Source organism: Phoenix dactylifera, chromosome 3 (genome assembly GCF_051530095.1).
Source record: "Phoenix dactylifera cultivar Ajwa chromosome 3, Ajwa_hap1_PhDact_Kaust_v1.1, whole genome shotgun sequence".
Taxonomy (NCBI): domain Eukaryota; kingdom Viridiplantae; phylum Streptophyta; class Magnoliopsida; order Arecales; family Arecaceae; genus Phoenix; species Phoenix dactylifera.
The window spans coordinates 3,280,909-3,301,779 of record NC_143192.1 but is presented as its reverse complement, the minus strand read 5'-3'; the positions used below and the strand labels follow the sequence as shown (position 1 = coordinate 3,301,779).

Here is a 20,871-nt window from a genome sequence, read left to right as displayed (position 1 = left end):
AAATTCTAAATCAAAGCCGGCTGGGTCTTTGGTCGAGGTCAGGCCTAGTTGGCCTAATTCTTACTATGCTGACGCAATTTGTTGGTGCACTTGGAATTTTCTGCATATCTTCCTCAAGATTTCATGTGCAGAGGTGATCCTTCAAAAGTTGGTCACTTCTTAATTATAGGAAAATTCTGATTAACAGGAAAGAGACGGAATTCTACAAGTAATTAGTCTTTTGACTTTCTCCTAGTAGTGGCTTACTCTTTTTTCTCTTCCCATATTCCTCTTATTGTATTTCTTTCCTTGAGAAATAAATTAGTTGGGCTTCTAAACCTCCTCTTCGCTCAACAACACCAGAAACAAAGAGCAGCGAAAAATAAAAAAAAGAATCTCATATCTTTCACCAGGAGTAAATGGGTCTCAGACGGTGAGACTAATCCTGTTAAACCATGAGTTCGAGCTGCTCGTCTTCCAATTTTATCGTATCTGTCCTTAAGTGTCCACTTCCCGTTCATTTAAATGAAAGAGTAAGGGCATGCATCAGAGCAACTGGAATCTAAATAAGTATCTATATTTGAATTATCTCATACATCTAGGTACAGGTGCAGAGAACCTTGAGGTTGACCTCTGCTAGGCAAGCTTTTCTATACTACACTAGAGCAAATTCCATTCCAACTTAACATTCCATTTTTACTTTACCTACTGGATTTCTTTTTTTCAGCAAACTGCACCGGATTTAGTTGCTGTTGTTTTAGTTTTGAATTTTAGCAACAACCACACTACAATAAAAAAACATTTATACCATGCATTACATGATAACAAAAATCATTTATACCATGCATTACATGATGCTACGTATACTTTAAACATTACTTTTACAAGCATTTCCGACTATCAACGGCCTGTCAAGGGAACAGATTCCATTGCTGATGCTGAGCAGGCAGACATGGTTAACAGTCAACTATCTGACATGCCAAGATCATCAAAACCTTCCTCTCCCATAGCTGAAATTTCGCCATTCCAACCATCTTCAGATATCTCTGGAAGGGGAGCTTCGCATTCCAGTATTCGCATCACCAGCCGCATAGGAGGCCTAGAAGTGGAGTTAGGGTGTGAGCAAAGAAGGCCAAGCTTTAGCACCATCTCCATCTCTTCAACAATATATTCATTCCCCAAGTTAGGATCCCTTGCCTCCAAAATAATCCCTGCCTTCCAGCACTCCAGAACTTTATCTACTAACACCATGTCTTCTTCTAATGCTCTCATCTCTATTGGCCTTCTTCCACAAGCCACCTCAAGCAAAAATTCACCAAAGGCAAACACATCTGTGCTTGTAGTTGCCTTGCCAGTCTTCCCGAGCTCCGGTGCAAGGTAACCCAAAGTTCCAACTACATGTGTAGTCTGGGGATCGGTTCCGTGATCATATAGTCTTGCCAGGCCAAAATCACCTAGTCTTCCATTCATCTGATCATCTAGCAGGATGTTGCTGGCCTTGATATCTCTGTGAACAACCACCTTCTCCCATCCTTCGTGCAAATAATAAAGCGCGGAAGCTACACCTTTGATTATTTGGAATCTTTGTCCCCAACTGAGCATCGACTTAGGTTGGTTAAATAGATACTTGTCCAAACTAGAATTGGGCATGAATTCATAGACCAACAAGAGCTCCCTTTTTCTCCTGCAATAACCAAGGAGCTGTACCAAGTTCCGGTGACGCAAGCGGCCGATGCTAACAATCTCTGCAATGAACTCTCTCATACCTTGTCTTGATTCGTGCGAGACCTGCTTAACTGCAACTTGGATGTCAGTGTTTGGCAGCACACCACTGTAGACCTTACCAAATCCTCCAGCTCCCAAGAGATGTTGGTCTCTGAAGCCCTTGGTGGCCAAGAATAGGTCCTTGTAGCAGAACCTCTGGGGTCCATATTCTAACTCCCAATCTTCAAACACCTCTCTGAATTTAATCCCACTATTCACAAGGATTATGCCAATTATCATTATTAACAAAAAAATTATTGCCAAGATTATCAGCAACCCAATCTTCCAAGACTCTAAACGCGATTTAGACTCTGCGTGGGGGAGGGATGGAAGACGTGAGAGATTGAGTGCTTGAGCCCTTCCATTCAACTTAAAGCTCCAGCCCAGAATGTAATGAGATGTTATAAATGGTCCTACCGAAGAAGAAAATCCGACATACATATAGTCTGAGATCAAGGAAGAGAGAGTTACATTTGAAGACAAGCATGGAAGACCTGGTTTGGCTACATCAATAGGTGCTAACGTTACATTAAGCAGTCCTTCCAAGTGACTGTATTCTATCCAGGCCTGTATTGGTTTGCCACTCACAAGGCTCAGGTTCTTGAACCCACCTCCGTCATCGTTTGTGTAATAAGCTGCATGCGAGGAGCTAATAGACTTTGGACTGTTAACATCAATTCCAACATGATTATTGTCGATATCGTCAAAATCAGGGTTCATGTTTGTATCGAACTCGACGGCCACAATTTGGTTTGAAGAATATGAATTGCTTGAATTGAAGAGTCCCAGGTATTGACTAGGTAAGGCATAAGACAGATCTACCGATTGTGCAAGAACGAACGCAATTCCATGGCCAAACAAGTCTTGGTACTTAGGGACCATTGCAAAGATGAAAGAAGTTGAGAAAGAGAGAGCTTTACCAGTTGTCGAGTTCTTAAAACGGAGGGGAGTTGGGAGAAAGGCGTGGCCCTTGGCTGGCTCTCTAGTGTCAGTGAGCATTAGGAGGCCATTGGGTGTGATCTCTGCGATGCCATCTAGCCGCAGTTTGGCAGCACCGAATCCATTGTAGGTAAAATCGGCATCTTCTGCAGGTGCCGTATCGAGTGTGAGGATGAGAAAGAAGAACATGTTCTTTGGAAACATGGCTTGCTTCTATGGTATAAGAGATTCCTTCTCTGGTTAATTATGATGTTAATAACGTAGTAGTGCCATTGGTTTCCCTTGCCTACCATTTTATGGATCATAAATGCTTGGAAAGCGAGGAGAGGAACAGGAAGTAGAGTGAAGGGCCCATGCCATGACTAAAATTTTTTTTTTTTTTTTGATACATCAGTGGCTAGAAGTCTCTACCTGCCATGGTTGGCACAAGGAAAGTTGGGAGAGGACAGAAAATGGTGAAGGCCCACGTGCTGACTTGGGGGTGAAAGATGACATAGACTTTGCTTGCAACACAGTTGGCCGCACCATGAAACAAGCTATTTAGCCACACTACCGTCACCCTTCAATTCCTCGTCAAATATTGTGCTGACTGTGAGACCCAGTAAACTGTCCCGGTCCACTTAATCAACCTAGCCTTTTAGCGCAAACGAAATGAAAAGAAAAAATTGGAGCTCGTGGGCCGACCCAGAGTTGCCAGGCCCAGCTTGAAGCCACGTAGCCCAGCCCGTGGGCTTGTGGGCCGGCTGAAGGGGGCCAGGCCTAGCCCGATCGTGCTTTGTGGTACGATGAAGCGGAGAAGAAGACTCTGATAGAAGTCTTCTTATTCTTTCACTTTCGGAAAAGTCGGGGACATCCAAGGCAATCCGAGTTCATCTAGAACTCAGAGACTTCACCTATTTAATCACCCTCCACCTCTTTTGATTTCATCCACCCAAATCGCCGAGAAACACCACGATTCAAACTCTTCTTCTCCAAACTTTCTTCTCGATTTGTCGTCGGGAAAGGTCACTGGAACACCTCACCGGACCAAGATAACTTCCCAACGCCTCCTTCTATTTCTTTTCCAAGTTTTAGGGTTGATTTCACGTTGATTCGGGCCGGCGGATCACCAGATTACCTTCCGAAACAGGGGTGCCCTGTTTCGGCTTCCTCTTACGGGTTTCGCCGTCATCGGTTGCCTCGCCGCAGGGCGCCGTCGTACCACATGGGCCACGGCCACCATGCCGGCAACCCCACCACCTAGGCCCCCCTCTCCCTCTTCCCATCTCCTCCTTGTGGACCCACAGCACCCGAGCCGAGCTCCTCTTTCTTCGACCACCATTGCAATGGCCGCCGTCGCCGGCAATGACCGCGGCTGAGGGCTATCACTAGGCCAGCAATTGTCATCAGGGGTGGGAGAGACGGTCTCTCCCCTTTTTTGAGAAAGAAGAAAAGAGTACTCTCTCTTCTTTCTCTCTCCTCTCTCCTCTCTCCTCTCTCCTCTCTCTTCTTTTTTCTATATTTTCTCTTGTTGCTCAATTTTTCTCTCTCCTTGGACTTTCTCTCTCTTCAGGACTCTCTCTACGAGACTTTCTCTCTGTACGAGACTTTCTCTTGCTATTAAACTTTCTCTCTCTATGGGACTAGTAGACCTTATAAGATCCATTGTGTAACATGTACGAACACAACAAATTGACTCGCAACTCTGAAAACAAGTAGAAACTCCAGAAGAGAGAGTACAGAGAACCCGAAGGGACATAGCACTAAAGTCAAGTGTAACCTTATTGACCATAAATCTCTTAGCAAATTCTAGAGCACTCACGTTAGGGATAGACTTTTCTTTTGACATGGTCACCTCACACTCCTCCATAACCTCAAAAAGGCCCTTTATTCCGTCAAGTTAGCAAAGGGGGGTTCAGGGGCGGGGAAAGCCCCCTGGTTAGCAAGGGGGGTTCGGGGGGCACGGAAGGGGCCCCTGACACTGAGGGTTTGGGGGGTGGAGCCCCCTGACACCGGGTGGGATGGGGCCCACCTGAATATTTTGTGCTTTTAAATAAATTATTTGGCATGCTTTAACCTCACTTTGGAGTATTATGTTGCTTATTGGGCTAGTATAGCTCATTACTATGTTTCTCTATTTTTCAGATTCGAATGTCTGATTGCTCGGGACTTTGAAATATTAAGTTAAATACCTCTTTCGCTTTAAATCCCACTTCAAGCAAACATATGAAATACACCTCTTTAATATCATTAAAATATTATTAATTTTAATATCATTTCAGAAGTCAAAATTAAATACGAGTAGAGAACAGCCTCGTGCCCCCAGATCAGGTCGTTCGAGTAATTATGCCTGATTGCCCAGGTCGGTCTGAGCTAGAATGATCAACGGGTCAAATGAAGATCAGAAGTGGTCAAATATAGTTGGGGCTCAAGTAGTGAGCCGGTCTACTATCCGGATGTCGGAGTGGTTCAAGGTCTCCAAACTGGGTTAACTGGGATTTGAGCAACAAGAAAAACAAGGCTTACCCTAAGATCCCTAAGCCTGTCTAGAGAGACAAAAAGGAGGAGAGAGAATCTTGGCTCGGGTCTAGACTTGGCCTAATCCTTGGTCTTTGGCTCAATCTGTGCAGTCTGGGTCAACAATCAGGAGAGGTCTAGATTTACTCGATTAAAGAAAAGTCAGGGACTATTATCTACAATGAATGATTAGGGCCCAAAATGATCACGGCCCACAGTAGTTGAACAGGGCCTAACACGGCCCACATAAACAAGGCGCACGTAGATGAAAAAGGCCCAAAATAATCATGGCCCGCAATGATTGAACAGGCCCAAGATGAATGACCCACAATGGGTGCAACTTGAGAGGGATAGCCACTTGTTTCTGGCTTTAGCCCCTTTTAAAAGTCCAGAATAATAAAAGTCTCAAGAGTGACTTTTTAGCATGTAACAATGTCCCAGAGTGCATCCTGCTTTCACAAGAAGTAAAACTTTCGATGAATTGAAAACCTAACAAAGGATGCTCTAGCCTGTGGAGAAATGTTGTAAATGCTCTTTCAATAGATCACCTGTTCTACAATTGGGGTTTCATCTCTAAATTCGGAAAGGAATCTGCTCCTCTTTAAGGGTATTGCATCCACAATCAATGTTTGAAGATCTATACTTGGATTGGAGAAGGGGATCTTTATGCTTCTAGCCATGATGACCTGGGTTTGTTGGCAAGAATGAAATAAGAAATGGTCTGACACTCTTCAGTGATTGGTCTCCCTTGTGTAACCACAAGTTGCTTTCTGAATTTGTTTAAACTTGGAACATGGTTGAGACTCTCCCCTCACTGCTGTCAGATGCTTAGCCTGCTGTTTTGATCAGTGTCTGTGGATGCTGTTTTGAACCCCCTGTCAGCTGGAGTTTTTGTCTAGGACAGGCAGATGCTTCACACAAGGTGTTTACAATCAAAGCAAGCTCAGACAGAATCATCTACCCCTCATATCTCTATTGCTTCGTAATAAAACATGTAATACCCTGCCCTTTTGAGACCTGGTATTGTACTGGATCCGAGAAACCCATGTGGCCAAGCAGTGGCCGAACAAGGATCTCCTTTAACATCCACCACCCAAGATCCGGCATCAAGAAGGTTGAAGATCGCCGGCATTCTTCCATGTTTTGGTTCCGAGGGCCAACTATTTTCTATCATTGTGCCCGCTGAAAATCGGGGCCATAAATCAGGCCAAGTGATTCTCCAATTAATCCTTCTTCCCATCTTTCCAAGTCATTAAATCATAATGGATTTCGGCCAAGTAGTTGCCGGATTTAGCTGAGAAAGGGATGTTAATCATAAATAATAATATGCTAAGATTTAAAATCACAACAATAGTATATTTAAGTTTATGAGATATATCCGCGGAAGGCATATTAAATATGTTCTTCAATCATCTGGAATAATAGCGGTTGAACGTTTCCTTCCTTGCTCCTCACAAAAGATAGCCATCAATGAAGCAAGCTATCAACCATATGAAGAGGAAAGGGGAACCTAGTCTTTATATAGAAAACATAAGGAGCCTTCTCATTAAAGACTTCAAACCCTAATTGGGTTTTCTGGCCTACATACCAAAATTACCGCAATAATAAGACTCAATCTTATACATTTAAGGTGCACCAAAGCCTATAAAACAAAATAATCACACATCATATTGGACTTAATCATAGTACCATCATGAGCCATACGTCTAACTCGTTTTAAAAAATAAAAATACGCAATCAGTGGAAGCTCATATTTTATAAATATTGGGATGCTCTGCTGTGCTTCTCTATTAGATTTCACTTCTCTCTGCAGCAGCCACCGTAGTCACCAGCCATAGGCAGCCGCCCAAAGATGCCATGGGCTGCGGCTTCCGTCGCTATCTCCTTTGACTCTTCTTCCATTGAGTTTTAGTTGAATCCTGTTTTCCTTCCTTTTAGAACACCGCCCAGCTGCTCCACCGTCATGCCTGGTCGTTGGCCTTCTGGCCATGAACTGCTACTGCACCAGTGATCCCTCACTGCCTTTTTTCTCTTTCTTCTTTCCTTAGATAGGTTAGAGAGGCTCTTCTCTGTCGGGAGATTTCCTCGAGCCTCTCTCTCTTCTTTTGTACTCTCTTTCTTCTTTTCTCACTTCTACTCTCTCTTTTGGGGGAGGTGGAACTCAGATTTTTTCATCCCGATAAGCTTGATCGACCCTAGCAATGAATCCTAAGCCATCTTGATAGCCTTGCAGTACAACGGCCCTCACTGCATAGAGTACAACTTCATTAATATTCCTAAGTGGATCAGTTAGATTACTAGATCGAACTAACATATATTGTTGGACACTGATCACCTGATTTCTATTGAGCTGCCTATATCTTAGGTTGGCCTTTGATTAGATGAAATTGATTTGATTGGTCTGACATGAGCTGTCGTGCACCTCTGCTTGATCAGCTCTACTCCTCTCTCATCTTTCCTCATACTTTTCCATTGTTGATCATTGATTTTTTATCAATATTTTTTAATTGTAGAAATTGAATCTATATAGAGGTAAAGTTGCCAAGATAAGAAAATATGTTGCGAGGAGATATTAATAATATTGTCTGTCATTGAGGATTTTGAGAAGAAATTTCTAAAATTATCTAGATTGTCGGTGTACATGTGAGGTAAGTAATGCTTCACTTTTTCTAAATTTACCAATAAAATATAAAATTACTATATTATTAAATTTCAAATTGTAACCCTACCAATAAAAATTATTTTTTTTATTTTCTTAGTTTATTTGATATATAAATATAAATATATATATATATATATTGGTTTATTTAATATTTAAATTTATATTTATTTACTAAATATTATTTATTTTTGAATTAATTTTTTTTGAATTAAATTGAATTCTAAAATTCAGCCTCGAAAATAATTCCGAATCAAACTTAGTGAAACCTAGACTCCATAAAGACCAGCTCAGCATCTACATGGTTTCAAATGTTCCCTTCTTTGGCAACTCTCCCCCAGCCATTGCCCATTTGGCCCGCACAAACAAATCAAGGGGCAAAGACAAGTACGCCGCCATACACCATTCGATTTGTAGCAGCCTCGCATGGTCGCAGCGTCCACCGCCACGGCGCCACCGAGCAGCGCTATCTCGTCACGTGTTGCGAGATGGATACGCGTGGACCGCATGGCAACTATTCCTGCTCGCACGTGTAAGGTAGTCTGTCACGTGGCATGCCACGCGTCGTCTTGATGCGCCACCCGACCAGCTTAAAAGCTGCCCATGGCGAAGTGAAATAGCCGAGGAACGAGATGGCGGACATCAGGACCGTTAAGGTGTGCGACGACACGTGCGGCTGCGCGGTGCCTTGCCCCGGCGGCGTATCTTGCAGGTCCAAATCCACCACCCACCTTGATCATAATCCTAACTTAGGATGATCGTGACCGTTGATTTATATTACCTTGTACTTGTTTCATTGAAAGACTTTATTAACTAAATGGTGGAAAATGGGCAGGTGCACCACCGCCGCCGCCGCCACCGTAGGGGGTGGAGGGGAGGTGAGACACAACCTGTGCTCGTGTGGGCAACACTGCGGCTGTAACCCTTGCACGTGCGGCAGGACCGCGTCCGGCACGGGTGCCGGGAGGTCAGCTTGCACGTGTGGGACTGGTTGCTCATGCGCTGCGTGTGCCGCGGCTTGAGAGGAGCAGTCTCGGTTTCTGGCTTGTTGGAGCTTTGGAGTGCTATAGTCTAGTGCTGCAGTTTAATAAGGTGCTGTCTGAGTGGCTGTTTTTATGTATGTAATGTAATAATAAAGGCTTATCTTGTAACATGGTGAGAAGGGTTTCGACTCTTTGTCGTCTCCAAAGAGAAAGTATGCAAGGTTTGATTGTTTTAATGGCTGGTCTCTTGTGGAGAAAGGTCAGGTGTTGGAGGGATCATGGTAGGCTGCTGATAGCCCCAACTTCTAATTTCCAGATAAGAAAATTCAGTTAAGTGATAATGGCTAAAGAAACTTGGGATACTAGACTTCCATCTCTCTTCCATCTTCTGGAATTTATTTGATTAGAATTAGATAGTGAGAAGTTTAAAGAGGAACCAGCTGACAAAAAGAACAAAATTTGGGATACCGGGACTTGAAATAGAGAGAGCAAATTTTAAATCTTTGGAACTTCTCTCTTTTAATATTAAGAGCTGTTTGGATATTTCTTGATTGGATCATCGATTTAAGGATAGTCTTGTATTAATTAAATATCATTCAGCTTAAATTTTATGAGATGGAACAAAAGATTTTTATTAGTTTTTGTAAAATTGTGGTATCTTTTTAATTTTTTGCAATTTGCATTTATATTTTAAGTTTTTCAATAAGATCTTAAAATTTAGGTTTTGGTTGTAATATGGTTTAGCCGTTCGCTGGATTAGAAGAGCTGTATTTTGGTGGGAATGAAAAATCTAAGCTTATATTTATGATTACATATTCACAGTTAATGGTGTTAGAGTTTAGACCATATTATGATCAATTTATAATTTTTAAGGTCTATTTGAAAAACTTGAAATCTGCAAAATTAAGGGGATGCAAGACAAGTTAAAAATTAGTTTCAAGCCAAGTTAAAGATTGACCCAGCTCGATCAAGCTGGGCTCGTTAAAATTTCAATACATTATATGCAATATATGATATATGAACAATTGATAATTAGATAAAAGTTTGAATCTTTGTTTATTCTTATGATCAATTTAATAACGACTCGAGCTTGAACCAAGCTTGTTTTGATTCCAGCTAAATTTAGGAATATAAAGCTAATTAATTTGACTTTTGACCGGCTTGGTTGGAAATTGAGTTCAGATTGAATTCAAAATAATGATCTCAAATTTTGTTTTTTGTTTTTTGCTAGATCTCAAAAAGTTGATCTTAAATATTTAGTTCAAAATTTTTCAAACATGTTTAATTAGATACAAGTTCTATCAAATTCAGCTTAGTTACATCGACCACTACCTTTATGCCCTATATGTGGAGTTATTTTATAACATGATTAGACCTTATAATATTTTTTTATATTTCTATCATTGAAAATTTAGGTGTCATTTTATATTTTTATATTTAAAATAAAAAACAAAAGCTTTTCTCCTTTCTGAATTTTTAAAAACATAATTTTTAGTCAATTATTTTTGAAAATATAAATAAGACAATATTTATAATGGAGGCAATGATGATGATGTGGGGTAGACAATAATAAAATTATTAAAATCATTTTTCCAGAGGCCAACGGCAGCTACTCAAAGTGTGAATGTTATGAGGGACGCATGGGTGGACTACCTTCTGACCTTTCTTTAAGATACCTCCTCTATTTTACCAGGTTATCTTCGGGATATTTTGATGACTGAAGCATATGGTGGTATTTATTCAAGGCCTTTGTAAAGCAGCTGGGTTTTAGAAAAAAAGCAAGAGATTGAGAAGAAACTATGCGATGTGAGGAAGTATTTAACTATAATAGAAAACTTTGATTCCTATCAGTCTGCATCAAGAATTATCACCCGGAACAAATAATCTGTGTCTTTCAGAAAGTGAGGGTTCTGTATAATTCTGATCTGAGTGATTCCTTCTCTCCGGAGATGTCCCCCTTTCTTGCTTTAAATTCTAACGAACAGGTCATCCAAACAAGGACTGAAAGGTTTAATTAACCCGGCTTGTCAATCGTGAATACCAACCATCCGATTGACCTCAAATAATTAACAAATTTTCAATCTTTTATTAAGCTACTGCTCCATAATCTGCAGGACTAGAAAATAACGCCTAGCTTTTGGGGCAGGTTTCTAAAGATCCTGCTACATGTGGGGAATGCTGCTCCTGCTCTAAATGATACCATTTACCAGATATCTCTCTCCAATCAGTGAAAACGAAGACCTTCAATCTTGTAATATATATTACTACAATGTCCATTGATTTACACCATTCAGGTGTAGATGAAAAAGAAAACTGAAGGTAATATAGTAGTAATTGAAACCTTAGAACAGCAATACTGGTTTGAAAGGGATATCAAGACAGAAGTCCTATGCCATCAAACCCATATAATTGCACCAAAGACTTGGTGGATCTATCTGATAGAAAGTGACAGCTCTGTTACCACAAGCAAACAACAAAATCAAAATATGAATGCATGGATTGGAAATTTAGGAAACAATCATTCATGTCATTAGTTGTGATAAGCACATATTGTATGATGAATGGAGATAATATCGAAGCTTCAGAATAATAGCTGCAACAAAAGCAGCTGAATATTACGAAACAATAGTTCAGTTACCAAAATAAATGCCATGTTGTTCATGTAAGTTCACAACCTCACCCTTAACATGAACCGGTGGTAATTTCATCTAATTGATCCCTGAAACTTAGAGATGGGGAGTAAGAAGCAAACATGAAAGGATTGATGATAATATATCCGTATAGGTAACCATGCCACTAAAATGAGCATCATCCAGGATTCAGTCATTGCTGCATATAACACTTAGTACTTAATTGAAAAATATCAAAATGATCTAAATATAGGATCAAATTTACAGCCTAGTGTGGACAACAAGTCAATGAATGGATAATTGATAGTGCAATACCTTGTCTGCTGGAAATGGCCATTCAACATGCAACCTGCATAACAACAAATAATGATGCAGCCAAAAGTGTTTTCCAAATTCGGTCATCCTAAATCAACAAGAAATGAATATAAAAGGAATTAGACATCATTTTATTATTTAGCACCAATTGAGTACTGGTAACTATTCTCTCAATCTTGTAATCTTCTTTTATACTAATCTCTACATACATATTATCTCAGTACAGGAACTGACTGACCATTGACAAATCTGACAAGGTGTTATCCATCATTAACACTCGTGCATTGATGTAAGGTTCGGGGTATGTACACCTACAGCCATCACTAGCAAAATTGAATATGGTGCCATGCTTGCAACCAGCTCATCCACCTATGTGTACGAGCATATATCCCACATAAATTCATCAATCAACTCCCCTAGAATTATGCATTCCATTTCCATTCCCATTGCATCAATATCGTCATGCAATACACCAGACCAAGGATTCATCCTCAGATCCCTGGCTGCAAGGTTATCCAGAGAATAAGAAGCATCCCTTTGGGGGTTTGTGTGTATTTCCATCTGGCGCCACACGTCATCCAACAGTTTTTTCCCATGTGGCAATCTCTTGGGACCAAGAATCCAAGTCTTGAATGTAGAACTAGTCATTGTAGTTTGAATAACCCTGGGCAATGCTTCATTAATTAAATCAAACAGCATCTTGTGACCTACATTGGCGTTACCATTATGGAGTAGAGGTTCTCCATCATTCACCTTCCAATTTTTATCATATAACTCCTCTACTTTCTCAAACACCCACTGAGAAATTGGTTTTGTCAGAGGAATCCACCTTGAGAAGACTTGATCATAGCGCTGACCCTCATACAGCCCAGCAGTGACAAGGACATCTCTTATGTAAGCTTTTGCAGGGTCTTCTGCCTCAACTGCTTCATCCTCATCCAGCCTTCCCTCAGTTGCTACTTTCTCAGTTGCATTATTGTCACCTTGTTCCAGCAGATTCTTCATCTCTAGAAGTGATGAGAAGTTTTCATGGTTAACAAGTAAAAATACATAGTTAAAGCAAAATATTTATAAAGATCACTTGAATGAAAAAACTGTAAGAAACATTGACAAGTCAGCTATATATATGTTAGTCTATCACCTGCCTTAACTGCTTGACGGTAAGAGTTAAAAACAATCCAAATATTATCAAATCTTTGTGAGTATCTGCTTTATAGTTTCAAACAGTATCTCATCAGCAGTCTTCTCGCTATGTTATGCCAATTGCACAGTCCTTCCTTTGAAAAGAAAAGTTAATTGACACAGTTCAGCTTCACCAGATGCCAAAGGAAAAGATAACCACCGCTTGCAAGTGCAGAGCACCTAAAAAATTTAAGATTCACGCCAGCAGCTTGCTGCTAGTAAATTTTGGATTCACTTGAGCACATTCAAGTTGCTGAATCAACCTTACGCAGAACTTTATAGAACCAGCATCCAGTGAAAACCTTTTTTCCTCTCTCTTTTCATTGGTCATATTCAGCCATAAAGCAGATCTAACTGACATAAGAGGTGATTAATATTGAGGAATCTAATTTTTTAAAAGACTTAGCGCTAATACATACCAATCCAATAATCATTAACTACCATTAACATATCTCATTTTTCTACCATCAAATTGATTCAATTCGAATAAGTCATTAAGTGTAACATAATTTCAGATTGTTTGTCATATAGCAATTTAGTAAACAGTTTTCATGCTAATGTTGACCATTTCATGGGGAACCAAATTCATGATTTACTTACTGATTATGAACATTATTTTTCATAGGAAGATAGTCACTGATAAAAAGCGGCAAAATAGATGTTCAGAATTCATCTTCTCCTCAACAGCACAAAGGAATATCTTTATTAAATGTGAGATCATTGTATAGATGGGCCCAATATCCCAGACACATTTGCATATGCATGTCAATGTTTCTTTAAATGCATCTAGCATATCAGAGGATAAATAAAGTAGTATGACGAGAACATTTAAGCAAAGATATACAAGATAGATAAATATAGCAACATATACCATAAATATATAGAATTGCAAGTCTTCTGTAAATTGAACAATTAAATTGGATGTACCAGGAAGTTCTGAGCTTAGCTCCCCAAAAACTTGCGAGGATGAGCAGTCTTCTGCAAAAGGACCCTCCAATGGGGAAACCGGACTTGGATAACTTGGCCTACAAATCTCATCAAACGAGCTGCTGGACACTGATACCGGGCTTGGTGGCACCTCGGTAGAGTTTTCCTGAGGCCATACAAAATCTATATTAATAACGGAAAAAGCTGCCTAAAGCACATTACTTTGCATGAGATTTAAATGGTTGAGTTATTTAAGAATAACACTTGCCTGTGCGATGCGTATATTCAAGACACCAGATGGTGCGGTTGCAACACTATTCACATAAGGAATATCATCCTGAGCCATTTCATCCATGGAGTGGATCTTCTTCCCAAAGAACTTACCTTTAAAATTTGAAACTCTGCTTTTAAAGTTAAAGCCAGTTTTCTTACGTTTTCTCCCTTCTTCTGAAGTAGGTGCATATCCGTCATGCTTTCTACAATTGTGAGCCCCAGTCAATACATGCTGGTCCTCTAAAAGATTCTTCCGAAAAGTTGTTCCAGATATTGGAGCAGAGTGGGATCTGACAAGGTACCTAGGTGACACTGCCTCAGAATCAAATGCCACACTCTTCTCATTTTCATGTCTAAAACATCTAGTTTTTGTTTCAGTGAGAGCTTTCTTATCTTCCCAACATATTTCCTTTCTGCCTTTCTTTGGGAGATCATATGTTGGTCTCAATCTCATAGCTTCCTTCCTTGGGACTGAAGTACCTGGCCTTCCATTGGCAGTCAGAGGAGTTTTAATATCTGTATCATTTCTTAGGACATTCTTCTGTCTGTCTGATGACAATTTTCCTGCGTCTCTCTTGAAGAATGCTGGAGAACTTGGTCCATTGAATTGGGCTTTGCTTCTATGTGACCCTGTTGAGTCTGACCAAACCAATGTATTCCTGAAGTCATTAGCAACAGTCTCTCTTATTTGTTTTGCTATGTCTCTCGCTATTTGTTTTGGGTCAATTGATCTCTCGCTAGAGTAAGTGTCAACATTAGTCCATCTGGCTGTTGTATCATGTCTAGACTTTCCTCGGATTTCAAAATTGAGCCTTTTTTTTACCTCTTCCAGAAAGTCATGCATATTATTTTCTTTTTCTATTATGTCACGTGAGCTTACCAAAGACTCTTCGATATCATCACTTCTTTCAGAACATGGTTTAAGAATCACTATCTTTGCAGGTGAAGAGGATCTACCCTTTTTTTTATCAAAATTAGCAAGAGGTATGTGTGCAAGATTAGTTTTTGCACTGTTCCTCAAAGCAATATCATTTCTTAAGATAGCTTGGCTCCGTTTAGTCATAACTCCTTCATTTGTTGGAACACCTCCATGCAGTGTATCCTTTTTCAGTCTAGCTGTTGACACATAATCTTTGGGCTTTGCAGTCTCCTTGAAGGACAATTTTCTTTTAGAATCCACAAAACTAGCCATTTTTTCTCTGTTGAGATTGCCTTGTGCAAGAACTTGCATATTTCCCTGCTCAAGATCATTTCCCAAATCAAGGGTTCTTGAATGCTCCCATGTTCTGGATGATTGCCAAGCCTCAAATTCTTTCTTGAATTTCTGCAGTATTTCTTCTTGAGGATGTTCTCGCGATTGTGGTTTTCTGAAATTGAGGCTTTTGGTGGATCGGCTGAAATCTTGCTCAATGTCATAGGGACGTATTTCTTGTTTTGTTTGCTTGAAGGGTGTTGCGATAAGTGAGGTTTTATGAGTCGGTACAATTTCATTGGGCTCCTGTCTTGGCATTGATTTCTCATCCTTCCTTTCCCTAACATGGCTCATTGGCTTAATTTCAGATGGCATTGTATCCATGCCCATCAAACGAGCAACAATGCTGGGTCTATTACATCTGTCATTTTTTCTGGTAGATATCTCCTGGTCTATCAACTTCTCTACTGGAGCTCCATTAGAAAAAGAGTTCATTTTTGCTGAGTGCTGCTTCACCTGGAAGGAATACTGAAACATATGCAAGGTACATATCAGCATTTATTTTCAGTGCACGTAACACCACATTGGAACAGCTAAGGGCCTGTTTAGGAAATCCAGCAGGATTGGGCTAGATTTCCTATAGGAATCGGGCTTGTTAGCCTGCCCAGCCCATTTTCTTCAAAAAGCCCATCCTAGTCTTGGCCTAAATCCCATCTATGGGCTTATTGGACTGCAAGATAAATATTAAAAAAAAGACCTATGGAGGTCTTTTTTTTCTCCCAAAGGATTTAGGCTGGAGAGGGATTTGATTGGTATGAGCCTTACTTAAATAGACTATGTAATCCATGATCCTATGGGAAATCCAACTCAAACAGACCCTAAGTATGATCAGTAGAAATAACTATTACCCTATGTCGAATCAAAGTGCCTGGTTGGTAGATAACTAAAACTTATCCACATATATATATATATATATATCTTCATTGTGGCAATATTGAGGAAAAAAGTGAATACAAGTTTCCTTAAGAAGAGCTAAGCATAGTTTTTGACTGAAGAAATACTGATGTACTGATTGATGGGAGAGATACGGACATGCAGAATCAACCTTCAGGGTAATCCATCAGAAATACAGAAGTAATAACTCTGAAATATCAACCACCAGGAATGGGTTTGAAGAAGTTTACGAAGGACACACACACACAAGAAAATGTCGATTATGACATCTTGTAGTTTCTGTACATGAACAATTATTTAATAACAACTGACGGTTTTCATGGAAATTTTGCTATTTCATCAAATATGCTGTTATGCTAATAATCAGATTATTGAATCAATATATACATGAAAGACAAAACAAAAATGAAGACTGTGTTTCGGCAAAGGCCCGATATTAGATATGATTAAAATGCAAGGAAGAAGAATGATTGAGTTATATCAATTTGAGCATAGTTGTTGACCAACATCAAGAAACTATATGATAGTGAGAAGAATCGGTGCGATGTAAAGAAAAGATTATTAATGTTCCACATGTACCAAGGAATCTGTAGCATTAATCTGATAATGGATGTTAAAAAAGAAAATGAGATATCTAACTCAACTGGAATGTCTTCAGGAATGTCATGATAACTATGAGATGCTTCCTTGGGAAACTCCAAACTATTCCTAGGTGCTTCAAGGCCTGAAAAAGTGCAAAAACACTGTTAAGGATTAGAAAAGAAGCAAAGCCAAGATGATGAGCATTAACAAGAAGATAGAAAAAGCGGCATGAATTAAGCAGACGAAATATTATCTGTAGTCCTTGTTTTTTCCCTTATCTTCAAGGTTTTGGTGGAAGCTGTAACAGCAGGATTAGCATTACCATCTTCATTTCTGGGAACCTATGCTTGTTCATCGAAACAATTTTTAATATGCAACCGGACATTATTCTCACCGTCATTGTTCTTCTTATGCATCAAAAACTTCCGAGACATGATAGCATGACTGAAGTCAAAAAACTGCAATAAGCCCCCCATCATTCCTCTAGATATGAACACTATCCCTTGGCAGATTGATCGAATTTTCTGGTGCCCAGAATAAGTACAATCACAGAAGGAAGCCCTACCCTGCCACACAATGACAATTCTGAAATCAGCTGAAGACCATAAATCTGACATAAAGGCAGCAAGATATCAATATTAAAAATCTATATTAACTCTATCTTAGCTTACTGTAGTGCTTAACTAGCAACCAATACTCTCTCTCTCAACTCAACTAAGCCTTACTCTCAAACTAGTTGGGATTGGCAACATGAATCCTTTTCCACCACTTAACTAGCAACAGTAGGGAGACAAAAAAAGAAAGAACTTTAAAACAAATTCATAGACAAAATGTATGGACTAGGATAGAAAGTGGACCAAAATTTATCATCCAAATAATTTCCTAGTCTTACTTTTCGATGCCAGGCTACAAAAGCCAATACAAATATCAAAATACATAACCGAGAGCAGGACATCAAAAATGGGAAAATCAGACTTTGCTAAAGAGAAAGTGTTCAATTTGAATGCAAATTACCACTTACTCATCTTTAATCCAACACTCTGCAGCAGCAGCAAAAGTCCCAAGTTCCCAAACCCCAGGAAGAAGAAATTATAACACTGGTGATTTGCCCTTAAATGACTACTGATGGAGGACAAATCATTTGGATAGCACAAAACTTCCAAACCACCGACCAAGAAGACATTATTCCAAGTAAACATGACAGCCCAAAAAATAGAAAAAGCAAAAGAATGCAATTTGTTTTTTTTTTTCTTAAAGAAAAAAGAAAAATGCAAGCAAATAAGGAAGTCAATTAACAGAGTAAGCATCCAAATCTCTTGCTGTGATAAAATAGCTGGAAAACATATCATCTTTTTACAAAAAAAAATCCAAAAACATAATGCGTTTTAACCGAGAAAGAACCCAAAATTCTTGAAAGTTTTCGATATCTGAACTTCATGCGACTAACTAGAACAAGCATCAAAAAAAAAAAAACACCTGGAGATGCTCTGATTTCGCACGGAGCGCTCTTCAGAGACTCCACCACGGCATTTGAGAAGCCTACCTATAAGGACTTGCAGTGGAAGGTGAGATCGAGGACTAGGGCTTCCGGCTTGGAACCGTGGGAATGGAGGAAGCGCTGAGCTTCTACTAGTAGAACCCATTTGATGAAAAGAACAGCCGGAAAGCGAACGCTTTCGTTTCTTTCCCCAAGCAATCTTTTTATTTTACTATTTAACTCTTTTGGGCAAGGAAAAGAGCTTCTTTTCTTTTTTTTTTATTACCTTTACGTCTTAATCTAAAAGACTAAAATAGTAAAGAGATATTCGGATTTGTGCTTTCTTTTTTTTTTCTTGTGTCCGTGGGGACTGCGATGGGGTGGTCTTTGCGCAATTACAGCTCACGAGGGCGAGGAAGTTGGTTGGTAGTTTGCTTTTGGGCACGAGGTGGTTCCATTTGGCGCCACTTTATAAAGGGGATACAGCCGTTTGGACTGTTTAGGCTATTGTAGCTTTTATTCTAGTTGTTGCTTTGGTTCGTTCCCTGCACTCATTCCTTAGCATGGAAATTGTTGACTTGGTCTTGCTTCTCTGAGGAGAGTGTGGCTGGCATCTGTGTGTTGATTGGGCAGCATGGAATTAGTCCCACATATGGTGGCCCACCATCCTCTGCTTACTAGGGTTTTTTTCTTCCATAAGGAAGAGATCTTGTATGTGTCAACAAAGAGGGTAAGTAGTTTAGCAAGGATGGTTGGTCGAGATGTTTTTTGATTTACTTTTTGAATACTCTTTCGATGTGCTTTATATATAATATATGGTCGGTTTAACATCACTTCATTTTCAGTATCTTGAAAATTAAAATTATTTTAAAAAAATTAAAATATAAAATGTTTGGTAGTCACTTCGACTATATTTGGTAATTGTGACGGTGGAGATAATGACAAAGGCAAGGTGTTATTTGGCAATGACTAATGGCTTATGAAAGCTACGACCAGGTGTTGATGATTGATAGTGATGGCTTACAATGTCTTAGAGCCGGCAGTAACGAGTAACGACGCGTAACAAAGGGGCGATGAAGTTGTGGTATTGTTGGCAATAGAGATATAACTTGGTGATCATGGATGGTTATTGTTTTCAAAAACTTTAAAACCGGATTTTTTTTAGTTTCCTCAATTTCTAGAAATTTAGGAGAGGTATTCAAAAAAAGTGAACATAGAAACTGAGATATAAAACACTATTTTTTTTCTCAATTTCTGCATTTTTAAAAAAAATGAAGACTAGAAACTAGAAATGATGCAAGCAAGGCCTAAATTTGTAATTAGTTTTGGAATGCATTTATTTTACAATGAGTATAATGTGAAGGAAAATAAAAAGGAGACATCAAGAATAAAAAGAATAGTGGACAGATCCCTGATTATCCATGAAAGATGATTTCCACACCCGAACAAATACTTTCGGCATTTATCTTGCATGACATTGCTAATCAGAATATAGGACCTTTGCCTTCCTTCTAGGTTATTCTAAGATCTTAGTAGCAATTTTGGTTCTTGTCTTAGACAAGAGTCTTGCACCTATGTTGGATGCATGAGTTCCATTTCTTTTTAAACTTCAAGTGAACTTTGAATTTGACTTAGTGTGAAATTTACCATCTTGCATTGACTTTCTACAGTAGTATGGTGCATTGGACATGGTACATGGAGAGGAATCCCACAAATCCTATGAATTAGTTCACTAGATTTGATGCTTGTTCAGGTACACATTTCACATGGACTGTTTCTGCTGACATGATGGTCCACATGGTTTATACATTGTTGTATCTGCATTATTCGCATCCTGGCAAGATAAACCACTTGAACTTTATAGTCAATTTTCCTTCCTCAAGCAAGTGGTGGACCTCAATTGCACTCGAAAACCTAAGGGCACTCGCAATATGGTGTAAAGCCTGACATACATTACCGATCCTTTTCCTAACAACTTAAGCTTTTAGAATTAATTGATTAGGAAATATAGTATCAAAGCTTAGGTTTAGAGGCTGCAACTTCTAACCCCTTGTCTCATTCCTTATGTACAGTATTTAAGATGTGTTTCTTAATATGGACATTATCTTCTTTATCATTGGACTCCAACTACTTTTCTTCCTTGTATTTCCTTCTCTATGTGAGGGGAAGCCTGAATGTTTTGCTCATTTATTTTGCAGCAAGTGGGGCAACCAAAATGGACCCTTGATTGTTTATCATGGTGTAAGTATACACTAGCTTCCAAATAATACTCCTGTTTTTTGTTGTAACTTCTAGTGGGAAAGCAAAAAAATCAAAGCAGACATGCATGTGGACCACATCTATACGAACTCGGCTCGGCTTGACCTATTCCAAGTAATTCCAATCCAACACATTTGGACTTGATCTGGCCTGTTTTAACCGAGCAAACAACCCGCTCGATCGAATCTAACCCTACCGGACTTGATTCAAGATGAGTCAAAAATCCGAATAGATGCACCCTCTATAAGATGGATTTTCGC

The 20,871-nt window shown here is 39.4% G+C and overlaps 3 protein-coding genes across 5 annotated transcripts; 1 reads left to right on the top strand and 2 right to left on the bottom strand.

The window, feature by feature from the left end:
* Nucleotides 1–765: 765 nt before the first annotated feature.
* Nucleotides 766–3,051, bottom strand: LOC120109960 (L-type lectin-domain containing receptor kinase SIT2-like). 2 transcript variants are annotated; one of them, XM_039123880.3, is made up of 2 exons: nt 2,664–3,049; nt 766–2,378 (listed from the first exon to the last, which is right to left on the bottom strand). In XM_039123880.3, exons 1-2 carry the CDS (start codon nt 2,884–2,886, stop codon nt 943–945), a joined length of 1,659 nt encoding a protein of 552 aa, XP_038979808.2. In that variant the 5' UTR covers nt 2,887–3,049; the 3' UTR covers nt 766–942. The 2 variants fall into 2 exon arrangements, with proteins under 2 accessions (XP_038979808.2, XP_038979807.2); XM_039123879.3 differs by having other exon boundaries at nt 766–3,051.
* Nucleotides 3,052–8,441: 5,390 nt separating this feature from the next.
* On the top strand, nt 8,442–8,988 carry LOC148714197 (uncharacterized). Its single transcript, XM_088717498.2, has 2 exons — nt 8,442–8,549; nt 8,673–8,988. The coding sequence occupies exons 1-2, from the start codon at nt 8,470–8,472 to the stop codon at nt 8,857–8,859; spliced, it is 267 nt and encodes an 88-aa protein (XP_088573624.2). The 5' UTR covers nt 8,442–8,469; the 3' UTR covers nt 8,860–8,988.
* A 2,887-nt stretch (nt 8,989–11,875) lies between these two features.
* Nucleotides 11,876–18,569, bottom strand: LOC103720925 (uncharacterized). 2 transcript variants are annotated; one of them, XM_008810896.6, is made up of 6 exons: nt 18,419–18,569; nt 17,270–17,441; nt 16,938–17,017; nt 14,143–15,867; nt 13,875–14,040; nt 11,876–12,772 (listed from the first exon to the last, which is right to left on the bottom strand). In XM_008810896.6, exons 2-6 carry the CDS (start codon nt 17,352–17,354, stop codon nt 12,135–12,137), a joined length of 2,694 nt encoding a protein of 897 aa, XP_008809118.5. In that variant the 5' UTR covers nt 17,355–17,441; nt 18,419–18,569; the 3' UTR covers nt 11,876–12,134. The 2 variants fall into 2 exon arrangements, with proteins under 2 accessions (XP_008809118.5, XP_038975432.3); XM_039119504.3 differs by having other exon boundaries at nt 18,352–18,532.
* Between the last annotated feature and the right edge of the window lie 2,302 nt (nt 18,570–20,871).

Coding starts and splice junctions, on each gene's coding strand:
- LOC148714197 (XM_088717498.2), top strand. CDS start 8,470: ATGGCGGACATCAGGACCGTTAAGGTGTGCGACGACACGTGCGGCTGC. Junction 8,550..8,672: donor CCCGGCGGCGTATCTTGCAG/GTCCAAATCCAC, acceptor GAAAATGGGCAG/GTGCACCACCGCCGCCGCCG.
- LOC120109960 (XM_039123879.3), bottom strand. CDS start 2,886: ATGTTTCCAAAGAACATGTTCTTCTTTCTCATCCTCACACTCGATACG.
- LOC103720925 (XM_008810896.6), bottom strand. CDS start 17,354: ATGATGGGGGGCTTATTGCAGTTTTTTGACTTCAGTCATGCTATCATG. Junction 15,868..16,937: donor ACATTCCTGAAGACATTCCA/GTTGAGTTAGAT, acceptor CATATGTTTCAG/TATTCCTTCCAGGTGAAGCA. Junction 14,041..14,142: donor TGAATATACGCATCGCACAG/GCAAGTGTTATT, acceptor GTATGGCCTCAG/GAAAACTCTACCGAGGTGCC.